This window comes from Egretta garzetta, unplaced genomic scaffold (genome assembly GCF_000687185.1).
Source record: "Egretta garzetta isolate BGI_Z169 unplaced genomic scaffold, ASM68718v1 scaffold85, whole genome shotgun sequence".
NCBI lineage: Eukaryota > Metazoa > Chordata > Aves > Pelecaniformes > Ardeidae > Egretta > Egretta garzetta.
The window spans coordinates 4,096,909-4,111,392 of record NW_009259718.1 but is presented as its reverse complement, the minus strand read 5'-3'; the positions used below and the strand labels follow the sequence as shown (position 1 = coordinate 4,111,392).

Here is a 14,484-nt window from a genome sequence, read left to right as displayed (position 1 = left end):
TCCATGGTGGAGGGGAAGAAGAGGTCTTCATGTGTCAATCAATTTGAGATTTTCCTCTTGTTTAAAAAAATAATTAAATGTCAGGAATGGAAGGTGTGTCTGCTCGGAAGTATGGGGAGCTGGAGAGAAGAATCCCTGTCATTTCATTCCTTGCCACCCCTTTCATTGTTCAGTAGTGATGAGAACTTCACAGAAAGCATCAGTTGTTTGTTTCTCCGTCTTCCTCATCAAAGGACTGCACCCCAGAGGAGGTGACATCTGAGACTTTGCGGCTCAGTGCAGCATGTTCCATCTCCTCTCGAGGAGACAGTGATTCCAGGTCCCGGCACACTGCATCATCCTCCTCTGGAGATGGCTTCTTGTTTATGAGAGGAGCCTTCTCCAGCCGTGGGTTCCCTTCATCCTCAATGTGGTCCTCCATGTATGTGCTGGACTCAGCCCCACCCCCACCATGAGCAGTCTGCAGTGGCCACACGTGGACCAGCCCTGTGCTCTGGATGAAGTTCTGCTCCTGACGCTGTTGCTGCAGCTGTTGCTGCTGGAGAAGGCTGCTCTGAATCAAAATGCTTTCCTGAAGGTTTGTCTGGGACTCATCAAAATTCTGGCCTAAGTAGGAGCCAGTTGCTGGGGAAGCAATGAGGGACTGGTCACTGGTCTCCCAGGCATCGGAGGAACCTAAGCAATACATGCCCTGTGAGACGTAGGAATGAGGCCAGCTGTCATACTGTGTCTGGGCCATATGCTCTGCAAGTAAAGGAGGGAAACAACATACAGTTAGACACCTTCTCTAGGCCAAGCTAGCTCATTCAGATAGCTTGTGTGCCTGTGCATGGCACTGTGCTGTACAGGGTAGATAAATCCTTTAGAGGGAAGGAGGGTGAAGACAAAAGGCAGTTCTAGGCAGTAGGCAGATGGACTTGATTGTACCCACAACTGACTGCAAGAGCTGATAGCTTTCCACAGTTGTGCCCAAAAAAAGGCAAAGGAACTGGGCTTTGGAGCCTCCCTGTTAAGATTAGATTCCTTGGACAGCTCCACAAATAGGTGATGCCTCTGCTAGATCCTAAGCCCCTAAATTGAGGCTACAGAATAAAACAGGGTTAGAGGGAAAGACAGCAACATGACAAGAGCAGAAAAGGGATGTTTCAAGATTAGCAAGAGGCACTGGAGCTCACCTTGGCTCTCCATTAGCTCCTGATAGTTCTCAGAGTAGTTGCCTGCTGGGTTCTCTTGATTTGAGTTTACGCTCACATCCTCACCATCCATGGAGGACCAGGCCATGAGAGTTGCCTCAGAAATAGCAAATTGCTCCATCACTCCTGTGCCAAAGGAGACAGGGAGGGGAAGCAGGGATGTGTGAAAGTCTCCACTTCTCACCACCCTCTTTAACCTCATCTGTTGGTCACACTGTCCTACTCTTCTCCTATCTCAGAAACACCCATTACCCACAGTTGGCCCTCACCCTCTCCACTTTGCATTCCATTGGCAATACTCCAACCACAGTCTCTCATCTCCTTTGGCCATCTGAACCACACTCAGAGCTCTCCTGAATGTGTTTTGGAGGTTCCTGCACTTTGGTCTCTCAGGGATTCTGCTCTACGACATCCCAACCAATCCAATCCACATGCCAAAAAGTTAGTGCTACCTGCAAGGAACCGGGCCTCCTTTTCACCATCACTCAGGTCTGAGTAGGCATCAGCGTCTTTGCGTGCTGTCTCATGCGTGTGCTGCTGCTGCTGGCTGCTACCTTTGCCCCAGCCTTGCCATTCAATCATGTGAGCCACACGGCCTTGACCCATAGCCGTTGGCTTTGTGACATGGTCCTTCATGCTGCGAGATATCCCTAAGGGGCCAGACATTAGAAAACAAGGAGGGGCTATTACACAGCTCCAGGGTTGTCTGCCATGCTGTTTACCTCTCTTGGAAGTGGTTCTCCTCTCCTTCCCTGATGGGATTCAGTCTTTGGGTTGGGTGTCTCCCACCTTTCACTGTATCACTCTCCAGGAGAGTTTCTCCATCTTTCCTTGGACTGGCTCTCAAAAGGGGGAAAAAGGGAAACCCCAAATATGAAAGACCATTCCTTCCATTTAGGACAGACTTGGGCATGAAGGATGAAGCCTGGAAGTGAACAAACTAGGAAATAGAAAATGTGGTTAAACCCAAGACTGTTTGAGGGAAAGAAGTTCAGGATGTCTGAACTGGGGTGCATGGTGAGAAGCCAACAGGAGTAAGACAAATCTGTTCCTTGAAAGGGCAACAGCTAAGAGATTTCTGTATCTAGAACCATGGTGGTGGAGAATCCTCTAAGGCCTCAAAAAGGCAAGAGTCAGAAAGGAGCAGTTGGGAGAGCAACAGGGAGATACGGGAAGAGGCACAAAGGCCTGTGGAGAGAAGCTGCCAAGGATAAATCCAAATTTTGAGGACCTCACCAGAGAAAGATGATTTAGCCAAAGCCCCAATCCCATAAGCATTGGAGTTGCGTTTCAGCTTGGGGAGGATGGAGGTCGTATCTTCCATGGAGAGCTGAAAAGAGAGAGCATATGAAGAAATTATATACAGGAAGGAGAAAAGGATTGAAGTGAAAAATCAGTATAAGGATTCCAGAAGGTAGGGGAAAGTTGAAGAGCAGAAGCAAGCAACAAGAAAAAGAACAAAAGAAGGGAAGGAAAAATTACAGTCTATTTAACCAGGACTGGATATTGCATAGCATTGGGACTGAGTGAGGCAAAATCAGTGGGAGAGGCAGAAGCAGGCTGTGAGAAGCCTCCCTTTGGCTGCTGCCAGTCCTCCACAGACAAGCTGCACTGTTCCCAACACTTTGTTAGAGATGCAAGACATGGCTGTTGGACAATTCAGAGAGTTTACAATGGGGAGCTAAGAATGCAATAGGCAAGACACAGTAATGCATCATACTACTGATATTAACTTTTATGTTACTCTTGGTTTTCATTTCTTCTCATATGGTCTTAATAAAATGAACATGACTGTATCTGTCATGTGTCCTGTTTCAAGCACCTAAAACTGCCTGTAAAAAAATGAGGTCTACAGTTCTGCTTAATTCCCTTTTACTCTCTTCTCTATGTTCATCCTCAGTCCCTGAATAACAAGGACAGGAAACTATTGGGACAGGCAGCAGTCACAAACATCATCAACACAATTCCTCAAGATGAATTCATCAGGCTTCTTCAGAGATGCCAGGCATTGCATATGAGGCTTAATTTTCACAAGGGCTAAACAAGCATTGCTTCTGCTCTTCATTTCAACCTCTCTGAAAATCAAGCCCAGCATGTTTCAAACACAAAGATATTCACAAGTAGTGACTATGACACTGGAGGTTTTAAATCCCGACATGAAGCAAGCATTTAGTCATAGGCACAAACCTCACAAAAGGTGAGAGGAGCAATAACTAGGAGTCAAACAGCTGGAGATGAAGGAAGGCATTGTAAAGATGTTGAACTGCATATAATTCCAGTCAATTGCCAAAATATGAGAGGTGAGTTTCTCTGGAAACTGAGAGTAAATGCAGCAGCTAAGGCATCCTGTAACTTTGGAGCCAGGAATGTCTGTATGTAACATGGGAGGTGAAGAAATCAGAAAGTGGGAGAATAGTAAAAAGTGAAAGGTGTAGCTGAGAACACAGCCCTTGTTCCATGATGCATGTCCTTTGGTGATGAAGTTGGTTGAAGAATGTCCACCTATGCCCCACTGGTCATCCCTGCATGGGCACTGCTGTTCAGTAACCATTCATTTGTTTCAAGACAATGCAATGGGCAATGGTCCAGAAAAGAAAGTAAACTGCAGAACGTCTCTACCACTAAAAGGTTGGACAGCTATGACATGAAGGCAGGAATGAATGGGAAGGGAAGGAAAATCATGAGCCAGCTTTGATACCAAAGCTCTATGGAATTACAGAGAAAGACCTGCATTATGAAAGAGCTCCATGGATTCAGAATGGGTTGGAAAATGGGAAATGGCAAATAAGGAAACTGCCTCCTGCTATCTTTAAGGAAACATGACTTTGTGTACCTTGCTTTCTGCTAGACAGGAGTGGAGTGAGGAAAAACCTGACAGATTTCTTCTAGACAGTTGCTGCATGCATCATAATTTTCCTGCACAATTTATTTTTCTAACTGAGCCTAGGCAAACAATCCCAAGCCGTAAGTGCCACAATGAAAGAGATGTCAGTAGGGCAAGGTTTAGTTAAAAATATAAGTCCCTTTGATATTCAGTGGCCCAAGTAGTTTCAAACCACAGAGAACCAGAAAATGATAGCCATTTAAAAGTTTTGTAAGCATCTGAAATTTGAAAATGCTTCTACTACCAAAAATGCAGCTTCTTATCCTACCTTTCCAAGTGTATAAAACTATCAAAGCTAATTTATGTGAAGTCATTTTTTAACCCCCAGAAAAAACAGTTTGGTAGCACTAATATGCATTATTCCCCTTTCAGGATGCTGGTTTTACACTAGTGAAAAAGAAAGTAATAAAATAATACATCCTCATGGCATAACTATTAAGAGCAACAAGAAACATGTGTTATTAAAATCTTTGCTTGTTTCTTCTTCCACTTGTTAAATGAAATTAACTGGTGCTGACCATCTCCCCCAGAGAACATTAAGAATTCTTTTGCTTCTGTATGCAACTGAAAATGAGGGATACATTTCTCCCAAAGTCCTGGAGAAGATCAAATTTTGCTCTAATCAAAGATTACTGGGGTTTTTTAAACATGCTGGACAGACACCTTTTTTATCTAATAGTGCCCAGAAATCTCAAAAAGAGAACATATGACACACCTTTGTCCCAAAGAGGACAAGGCCAATTTAATAGCCACCTGCAGATCTAAATACCTGCCAAACAGCAAAAGACCCAGAAACAAACAAAAATTCATCACCATCCTCTGAATCTTAGATAATTTCCAGATTTTCAGTGGCACTAAAGACTTTCAGTCATGTTTTCATTCTGGTCTCCACTATATCCAATGACAGACAAACCCTGGTCTTCCTGTGACTAGAAATCTCAACAGTGGTGTGGTGCATACTCACATTGATACCATCCCAGGAGAAATCTGTCCGTGTTTGCTAAAGAAAGCAAAGAAGGACACCATGTTAGTGTAACAAACAAGTTGCAAACAGCCATGCATGTCTCTAGTAGTTTGTCATAATCAACAGCCACTACTTCATCTGATGTATTAAAAAAACTTGTGTCTTTCAAGCTGGTTTCATTCCCTGCTGTTGATCGTGGTGTCTGTAGGTATCACGATGTTTGAAGGTACAATAGCGAATAGGATAATAGAGAGAGAGAAAACCAAACACCTTTTCATAAGGCTCCCCTTCTAACAGCTCTGGGCTAAATGTTGCAATGCTGGTGCCCCTGCATGAGAGTTGCACCGCTTTGAGGCTAACACAAGGAGGAGCTACACTACCTATGTATTTTGAGTATAATACAGCAAGTTACAGAATTGTTTTCTGCTGAAATTATTTTCTCCTGTAGTCTTCCAGTTTGTCCATTCTGACCTACTTTCCCCTTGCAAACCAGATCCGTTTCCCATATGAGCCATTACAGTACCAATTCATAGTGCATTTCCTCCAGCTGGGAGGACTCACATCTTGGGTTTGGGATGTGGACACTGAGGAAAACGTAGATGAATCAGTTACACCCATGGTATTCATTCACATAAATCAAAATGTTCACTGAGGTATAGTTTATGCTCATTGACTTTTAGATCTGCATTTGATTTAACTGGATTTTCCATACAAGGGTTGGGCCCCACAATTTTTGCCAGGATTCCATGAAACTCCAAGTTTCTTGGAGCTACATTCCAAGCCAGCAAGGTATAATAAGGAAGTAAAAATACCTATATATTAGCACTTTGTAAGGTTTTTCAAATTGTTAATTTTATTTGTGAACATTATTTGTGATTCCTCAATAATTATGTGCTTAAAAAAACTTATCTTTTTATTAATCATGACTGCGCTTCCTGAACCTTACAGAGCTTAAAATTCAGGTACCTAGGATTGCAGAAGCTGCAATAATTCAGAACAGCAAATGAACCAGCCCTTGAGATACTGCATGGTAAATCAATTGGCAGCAAGTTACTAGTAGATGCATCCCTAAAAATCAAAATGGAGATAAATGTGTTTCTTCAAAAGGTGTTATTGCTGTACTGCAGAAGCTGGGACAGACACAGTGTCGGACATTTCAATGAATCCATTATTCAAGGAATACAGACCTACAGGCTTTTCAGAACTGCCACAGTTTTTTTATGTTCTGTTCCACTCCAGTCATGAGTGGTCACTTTCATTTGCAAATTTGTACTCACTATGGATATTCTGAAGGGAGTGTTTCAACTCTGTTCAGTGCAAGCCAAACTGCACAGATACGAAAGTCTGATCCTCAGGTGCACACTGACATTCTGGTCCTCTCCCAGACAATGCCCCAGTGAAGCACAACACCCATTTCTGAACTCAGAACGAATTTAAACTTTTTGATCCTCCTGTGTAAGTGGGTCTGGGACAGGCACTCACCTCAGTGGAAGGTCGATGGAAGCTGCTGCCATGCAGTGAACTGGTGCTGTCCATATTAATTTGGTCCACATCTTTCAGTCCCTTCCAGTCTACTGCAATCACCTCGTTTCCTGTGGGAACACATCTAGTCAGGCTTCTGAATGCCACTACAATTTGTTCTAGTAGTCGTAAGCTAAGTCAGCTCAGTGTACAGGAGAATCACTGAGTTAAAGGCCACAATAACCTTAAATCAGACTTTCCTATCCTTAAATCAGGCTTTCTGATCCACTAGTATCAGTCAACCTGTACATCATCAACTATTATACTTCACACAGTTATCTCTAGATGAAAACCAGCAATTCACGTTTTTCTCAAGCATAGTGTATGCTTGGCTAAAGCACTGCTCCCCAGAAAGAAAGCAGCTAGTCATGATGTGTGACTGAGGAAGAACCAATTCTTTTGATACCCTGTTCCAATATTAAACCATCATCACTTAAAAAAGGCATTTCTCCTTTATAATTTGAATTGGTCTGACATCAGCTTGGAGCTGCTGGTGCCCTTGCTCTGCCATTCTCAGCAAGATTAAAGACCTTTTTAATACCTGCCATTACATTTCAGGAAAGTTATTCATACACTTGCTTTTCTTCTTGACAAACTAAACAGACTGAGATCTTTAGGTTTCTTCCTGTAGAGCATTTTTCCAGCCCCTTTAATGAATCTGTGTCTCTTTTTAAAAGACATCTCAAATTGTTCAGTTCTTCCAAATGTGGACATAAAGGCATACACAGTAATGCTCTCACCTGTTCACCGAGTTAGAACTTACTTGCTGCTCCTTTTCACATTAACCCATTGTGCCATAACCTCACAGTAACGTCTCACATTCAGCTGTTTGTTCATTCAGATCCCTGTGCACTTTGCACAGCTTTCTGGGATAGTCACCCATTCAAACGCAGAGTCTGTCTTGTTTGATTTTAGATGCATTTTAATAGAAGCTTAAAGGATCAAGTAAAATTAAATATTATTACATAAAATAAAAATTATAAAATTGGATTAATAAAGATAAAAATAAGATTACTAAATAGTATTAAATTGTAATAAAAGTGAAACTAAATGCAAAGTAGCACATTTTAAATAGTCAGCCAGGACTGCTCTGTGTGACTGCTCTGTCCAGACAGCTATTTACCATGCCTTCAGCCTTCGTGCCACCCTCAGACTGTTAAAAGTTATTTGCTTCCATGTCATGGAGGAAAGGTTGCATTGTGTTTAAAACTGAGCTTTTTGGAACCTGGCATGAAATATAGCTCCCAAAATTATCATCTATTCCTGGGACCAATTCAGTAATTTCTAGTCTATTTGAAATACATGCCATCGAATGTGAATGGTTATATTTTCATTAGCTTTTAGCTTTTTATTTACTCTTTATAGCAAATTTCTTCTCCACAGATATTTGCAAATCCCCTTGTTTGTTCTAGCAGCTCTGACATGTTTACACTAATTCATCGCTGCACTTCCCTAGCAGAAATGAGATGCTGTGCTCTGCCCTGCACAGGTCTGCAGGAGGTATGTAGGCACTTCAGGATGGGAAGCTTGAGGCACTCATCAGCTAGATTTCAAAATGCAAAAAAAGAATTTGGTCCCTTAAAAAGGCTAAACATGGTGAAATGAAAACCAGCAGAAAGCAAATGCTATTTGAGTTGGTGTCCACCACACCCTCACATCTCATCATTGTCTGCTGTACAAGAAGATCTCTCTGAAAGAACCAAGGCATATTTACCCCTTCACACTTGAAGTATGTTTCTGTTCATCAGGATAATTAGAACCAAGGGCTTTAATAGCATCCCCCATATGCCTCTGACTAGGCTGAGTAAAGTTGCAGAAAAAGGAGGTTCCTGTACTGTATGATACAAAGGCAAGCAGAGAGGTCAACCAGAGGCAGACTTCAGGAGGAGGAAGAACGTGGCTATGATGAGCATGACAAAGATCACCTTTCAAGGTTGTGCTCCTCTTGGCTGATTTTCTTGACAAGCACATGCAAGCATTTGGCCCTACTGCACTCCATTATTTGTTTCTAATTGTGATTGTTATTAACCATGATCAGTTCATGAGCTACAAATGTAGAGCTGAATTTGTGCTAAATTCTGATCAGATCATTTGGCTCCCATTTGCAGGCATCCCCCTTCATAGGGCATAATGTTGGTTTGTTTGACAAAAGCTCGTTTGCACACCCACAAATGAGCACAGAGAGACAATGGCAGGAGGGGGAGCCCAAACAGCACCCTGCTGGGCTGCTCCCTGGCCCATCACAGTAGTCATCAGCCCACCAAACGCCCATCTCCTCACACCTTGAGGAGCACAGAGGGACAATGGCAGGTGGGAACCCAAATTATGGACTCACAGGAAGGGACACCCTGGGGGCACCTCCCAGGTGTGTCCCAGGAGAGCCTCAGCCTGAGGGTCAAGGGGAAAGCCCATCAAGATGAGTCAGGGGGAAAGGCTTTCAGACAATCTTTGTAACTGAGGGGGCTCGTTACTGCCTAGGGGTATGGGATCCATTATGAGATGCAGGAGAATAGCATTTGGGGATTGCACTATATTTATGTGATGTTTAGGGGAACAACCAATGTCAGGGAAAGGCGGGGGGATCTAGATGGCTTGGGGACAAACAAATGTGAGAAAATAGATAAAGAGATAAAAGGGGCTGGTAGCATGTAGACAGGCTGCTGATCAGTATGGTTGTCTGTCTTGTTCTGTGCAGTCTGTCCTGTCTTCTTGTTAAATTCCATTCTGGCACAAAGGATGCTCTGTTCTGGGTGCATGTGTTTTGTAATGGAGGTCTAAGTACCAGGAACTAGAGAGACTGGAGAGAGTGAAATCATCTGGAATGAGTGAGGGCATGTGAATGAGTGCATGACCACTAGCTGAAACACAGGTGAAGTGATCTTGGTGCCAGATGTGTGCCCCTGTGCGTGAGACCACAGGGTGAGTTGGCTACTGGAGGGATCGGGGGAGTCCCAGCCACTTGTCACAGAGGTCTGTGTGTGTGTGAGTGTGTGTGTATCTACGAGTGAGGGGTCTGCACCAGCAACTGCAGTGGGGCTGTGGCCTCGGGGGGCTGCTATGTCCAGGTGTCAGCAAGTGGGGAGACTGGGATCCAGGAGCAGCTACTGGTCAGGCTGTGTAGCCCTGCCACAGGAGGGATCCATGCTGCACATAGTGATCTCCATCATGCTCAAACAGAGATGGGAGCAGGATGAGGCTTTTGGCGCTGTTTGTGTGAGTGCTGAGTGTGTCTGTCTGTGCTGATCTGTGTGGCTGGCATGTATGTGCATATATGTATGTATATGTGTTGCGTATGGATGTTTATGTGTATGCATACTGGGAATACAAGCTCAGCAGCAGCCTCGCCTCTGTCGTGCTGCCAGGTTCACCCCTGCTAGCAGATAAGGGCACCTGAAGGTGTGCACCAGAGCTTCCCAGCAGCTCTGGAGACATCTGCACTCCCAGGCCTCAGCAGGCTTTCAGGGCCGGGCTGCCCAAGCTTTCTCTTAAATCCTGTCACAGCAGGCCCAGACAGGCTGAGCCCCTCATCCCCTCTAGCTGGGGAGTACAGCTGCAAGCAGCCCACCCTGAGCAAACACTTCTTTTATCACTGCATAAAGCCTAGGCACATCATTACTACCTTCTACCTGACCTTTGATCACCTTCTGGCCTCCCCATTTGACAGGAGTTTCTTTTCTTTCCGTGTTACGTCCTAAAGCTGTGGCAGACTGCTCAACCACCTGTCGGACCAGCCACCTCGAGTTCGGCAAAAGCCCGAGGGGGAGGTTTGGGGTGTGCTCAGATTCAAGTGAGAGGGGCAAGGCCTTAGCGGGCCTGCTCATGGGTTGCCCGCTCCTAGCATGGCTGGAGACCTCTTAGATTTGCTGTCCAAGCAAACCTTCTAGGGCTAGAAATATGTCTGTTAAACGGAAGTGCCTGATAGAGCTGTGAAAAGCCCAGTTGTCAGTCCTGGGTGCAGCAGCTGCAAGGTTTGGTTGTGGCTTAAAATCAACTACATTTGTATGCAGTCTCCCTTGAACAGGGAAGGGGTAAAGGGGAGAAGAAAGGGGCACTGCCAGCAAGTGCAAATCTAGAGAGGGCAGGTACGGGAAGGAATGGAGGGGTTGACTGTGGCCAGGGTGAGCTGAGGAATCGACGGAGGTAGTGGGAGGATGAAACTGGACTTCAGAGCAGAGCGGGAGCCTGCCCTGCATGCTGGGATCCAGTTGCCTCTTCCTGTAGAGGCATCCCCTGCTCCTTCCCTCCTTCTGCAACCCTTCACACTCAAAGGGGAGGGCTGGGGCACTCCTGCCACAGAGCTGATTGAGACAGTGATGCTGGAAAGGCAGGAGAGTTGCCACCACTCCGGAGCAGAAGCCTACAGTGCAGGTAGCAGTGCCATGCCTGTTTTATCTCTGTTTACCCCTAGGTCTTTTTCCTGTACTCTCAGCTGTGCATTAGTGAGCATAGTGCCATGTAAGTCTAGATAGACATCCTGGCACACCTTGCAGAACAGGCTGGATATGTACTGCAAAGACCTCCCCAGCCAAAGAGAGAGACCAACCTCAAGAAGTCTGGTGCTCAGCACATGCAACTTGACAGTCCCCAAGTTCGACAAACGACATTCAACCTTTGCTCTCAGTTCTGCCAGCCCACTGACAGTTTCCATGAAGTGTTAGACTGCAGAAAATATTAATATTATTCTGGCAGATGGTGGCATCAAATAGTTGAAGAACATTAACATCAAATAATTATTTGTCTGAAAGTCCACACCTGTTCTGTAATAGTAGAACTAAAGGCCTATAAAATTTATTTATTACTGTTTTTTTCCAGTTGAAATATTTCATCTACCTCAACAAGGGAAGAGAATGAGTAATATGTGATCTTGCATGCGCTGTAGTCATAAATACTGAATAATTATTGAAAATTCTTGGTCTAAACAGTTTCACAGTTACTAAGAAAGAAAGAAATATGCTGGGAGAAAATAACTCTTTAATATCTGTTAAATGCTTTTAAATGCAGTAATATGTGCTGAAGAGTTACAACATCACACACTGTGGTTGAAAAGGAAATCTCTGGGTTCTAAGTGGCATTGGGCCTGGGGCAATGTAACTTCCTTTAATTGAAAGTTGGATAAAGGTTAGTGGGGTTTTTTTCTCTGCTGCTAGAAATAGCAAGACATTCATCCACAGACTTGAAAGATCAAGTTCTGCTCTGACAGATGGAAGGAAAGAAACAAGGAAAATCAGGAAGAAGTATAGACAGTCAAGTGGGAAAAGAGGAACTGAAAGTACATTATATTTTAGTATTGTTTTTATTCAATCTCTTTCTCCCTCCTGTCCTTCTATGACAAGGTGACCCGCTTAGTAGACACAGGAAAGGCTGTGGGTAAAGTATACCTGTAGTAAAGCCTTTGACACCATTTCCCACAGCATTCTGCTTGAGAAAATTGCTGCTGATGGTCTGGACAGGCATAATCTTTGCTGGGTAAAATAAATGGCTGGATGGCCAGGCCCAAAGGGTGTTGGCGAATGGAGTTATATCCAGATGAAGGCCAGTCACAAGTGGTGTTCCCCAGGGCTCAGTGTTGGGGACAGTTCTGTTTAACATCTTTATCAGTGACCTCGACAAGGAGATTCAGTGTACCCTCAGTGAGTTTACAGATGACACTAAGTTGGGTGGGAGTGTTGATCTACTTGAGGGAAGGAAGGCCGTTCAGAGGGATCTGGACAGGCTGGATCGATGGGCTGAGGCCAGCTGTATGAGGTTCAACAAGGCCAAGTGCCTTGTCACAACAACCCCACACAATGCTACAGGCCTGGGGATGAGTGGCTGGAAAGCTGCTTGGCAGAGAGGGATCTAGGGGTGCTGATCTACAGCCGACTGAATATGGGCCATCAGTGGGCCCAGGTGGCCAAGAAGGCCAACAGCATCCTGATTTGTGTCAGGAATAGTGTGACTAGCAGGACCAGGGGAGTCATCCTTCCCCTGTACTCAGCACTGGTGAAGCTGCACCTCAAATACTGTGTTCAGTTTTGGGCGCCTCACTACAAGAAGGACATTGAGGCACTGGAGTGTGTCCAGAGAAGGGCAACAAAGCTGGTGAGCGGTCTGGAGCACAAGTCTCATGAGGAGCAGCTGAGGGAACTGGGGTTGTTTTGACTGGAGAAGAGAAGGCTGAGGGGAGACCTGATCACCCTCTACAATTACCTGAAAGAAGGGCGTAGCCAGGTGAGTGTTGGTCTCTTTTCCCAAGTAACAAGCGATAGGAAGAGACGAAATGGCCTCAAGTTGCGCCAGGGGAGGTTTAGATTGGATATTGGGAAAATTTTTTTCACTGAAAGGGTTATCAGACACTGGAACGGGCTTCTCAGAGAAGTGGTTGAGTCCCCATCCCTGGAGATATTTAAGAGATGGGTAGACAGGTGCTTAGAGACATGGTTTAGTAGTGGACAGGTACTGTTGGGCTCGATGATCTTAAAGGTCATTTCCCACTAAGTGATTCTATGATTCTTCAGATAGTATGGGGTTTTTTTCCTTTTGTAATGGTATGTTTCTTCTCCAGTATAATTTCTTTTCTCTTATCCATCTTCCTTTCCAGCTTCTGCTAATCATCATGACTATTTCATTTGTAATTCTACCATCAATCACTTTTTACAGAACAGTATTTGCTCCTCTCCACACACAGCTGATAAGCATTTTAAAACATGAGTGGGTCATAAAGCTAATTTAAAAGTGGGATTTTTACAAATACACGTTACTGAATTTCTCATTTAAATGTTCTGAAATGAGATGATGAAAGTTAAAAGATAACTGGTTTTCTGATTTCCTTGTCATTGTTTCTGTATGGTATGTATAGAAAGGATATAGAGGGCTTTCATCTTCACTGAAACTTTTAAGGATTTTTTGATTTAAAAAAATAATTATTTGTTTTGGGTTTTTTTAACATCATAAATTCTTGCTCTGCAGGACTCAGTAGATGACTGAAAAACAAGTAGGAAGCAGAGAGATAAAACCAAAGCAGCTGAAATACATAAATACATTAAGCCACACTGTCTGCAGATCATGGTTGCTTTGTATTCTTAACACAAATTTGATAAAAAACTCTGACAAACACTCATTAGAAAAAGATGTCTCCATCACAACTGAAACAGTGTTCCAACTCAAGTCCTCTAAGCCTCTGGGGAAAAATATCATCCTTCTTTCTGTTACAGTACTATTACAGTAAAAATCAAGATTTATTTTTAAGTCAGGCCTTTCTAAATAATAAAAATGAAAAACATTTTAAGAGGAAAAAAGATGGGGGAAAGAGAATACCCTTTTCCCCACTTTTTTTTTTTTTAGCATTGTAACTTTGGACACTCAGAAATTAAAAAATGTATGTACTAAGCATTCCCAAGCAATATGAAATAATGATCATTTTGATGAACGCACTGGAAAAACCCAAAAAGCCATCTGGATGACTGTATCCCACCTTGCTGATCTAATATTACTACTTTTTTCCTATGCAGTAGCTCATTTTGCCACATACTTTAATTTATCATTAAGACACTAAATTCTTATTTGGACATATTTTCAGTTTCTTTGCATTTCTGTGATCATAGGAAATTCACCTTTTTTTGAATTACTTATTACTCAATCTAAACAAGACCTTTCTCCTTGGGTGTCCTCTTGACATTTTCTCAATTCCTGTTACCACTGTGTATTCGTTGATACTATATTTGCTACCTGTGCCTGTATTTTGTTCATTTAACAAGGTACATGCTTGAATCCAGCATCTGCATCTATGCAGAAGCCTTTAATAATCTACTTCATTGTAACTTCTGTGCTAGATGCTAAACATCTTCTCTAATTTGTCTTTTTATTTTGTTCCACACTAAACAGACTAATACAGTTTGAGAGTCTTAAATTCTGTTTTCTCCTTCCTGACATGATGCTGGTGA

General features: G+C 43.5%; 1 protein-coding gene across 4 annotated transcripts; it reads right to left on the bottom strand.

The window, feature by feature from the left end:
• Positions 1-199: 199 nt before the first annotated feature.
• On the bottom strand, positions 200-6,605 carry FAM131B (family with sequence similarity 131 member B). Of its 4 annotated transcripts, XM_035894574.1 has the most exons (8): positions 6,524-6,605; positions 5,042-5,077; positions 4,626-4,673; positions 2,709-2,813; positions 2,430-2,523; positions 1,646-1,843; positions 1,176-1,319; positions 200-744 (listed from the first exon to the last, which is right to left on the bottom strand). In XM_035894574.1, exons 1-8 carry the CDS (start codon positions 6,575-6,577, stop codon positions 200-202), a joined length of 1,224 nt encoding a protein of 407 aa, XP_035750467.1. In that variant the 5' UTR covers positions 6,578-6,605. The 4 variants fall into 4 exon arrangements, with proteins under 4 accessions (XP_035750467.1, XP_009637433.1, XP_009637432.1 ...); XM_009639138.2 differs by lacking the exons at positions 2,709-2,813; positions 4,626-4,673 and having other exon boundaries at positions 200-479; positions 573-744; XM_009639137.2 differs by lacking the exons at positions 2,709-2,813; positions 4,626-4,673.
• Positions 6,606-14,484: the final 7,879 nt, after the last annotated feature.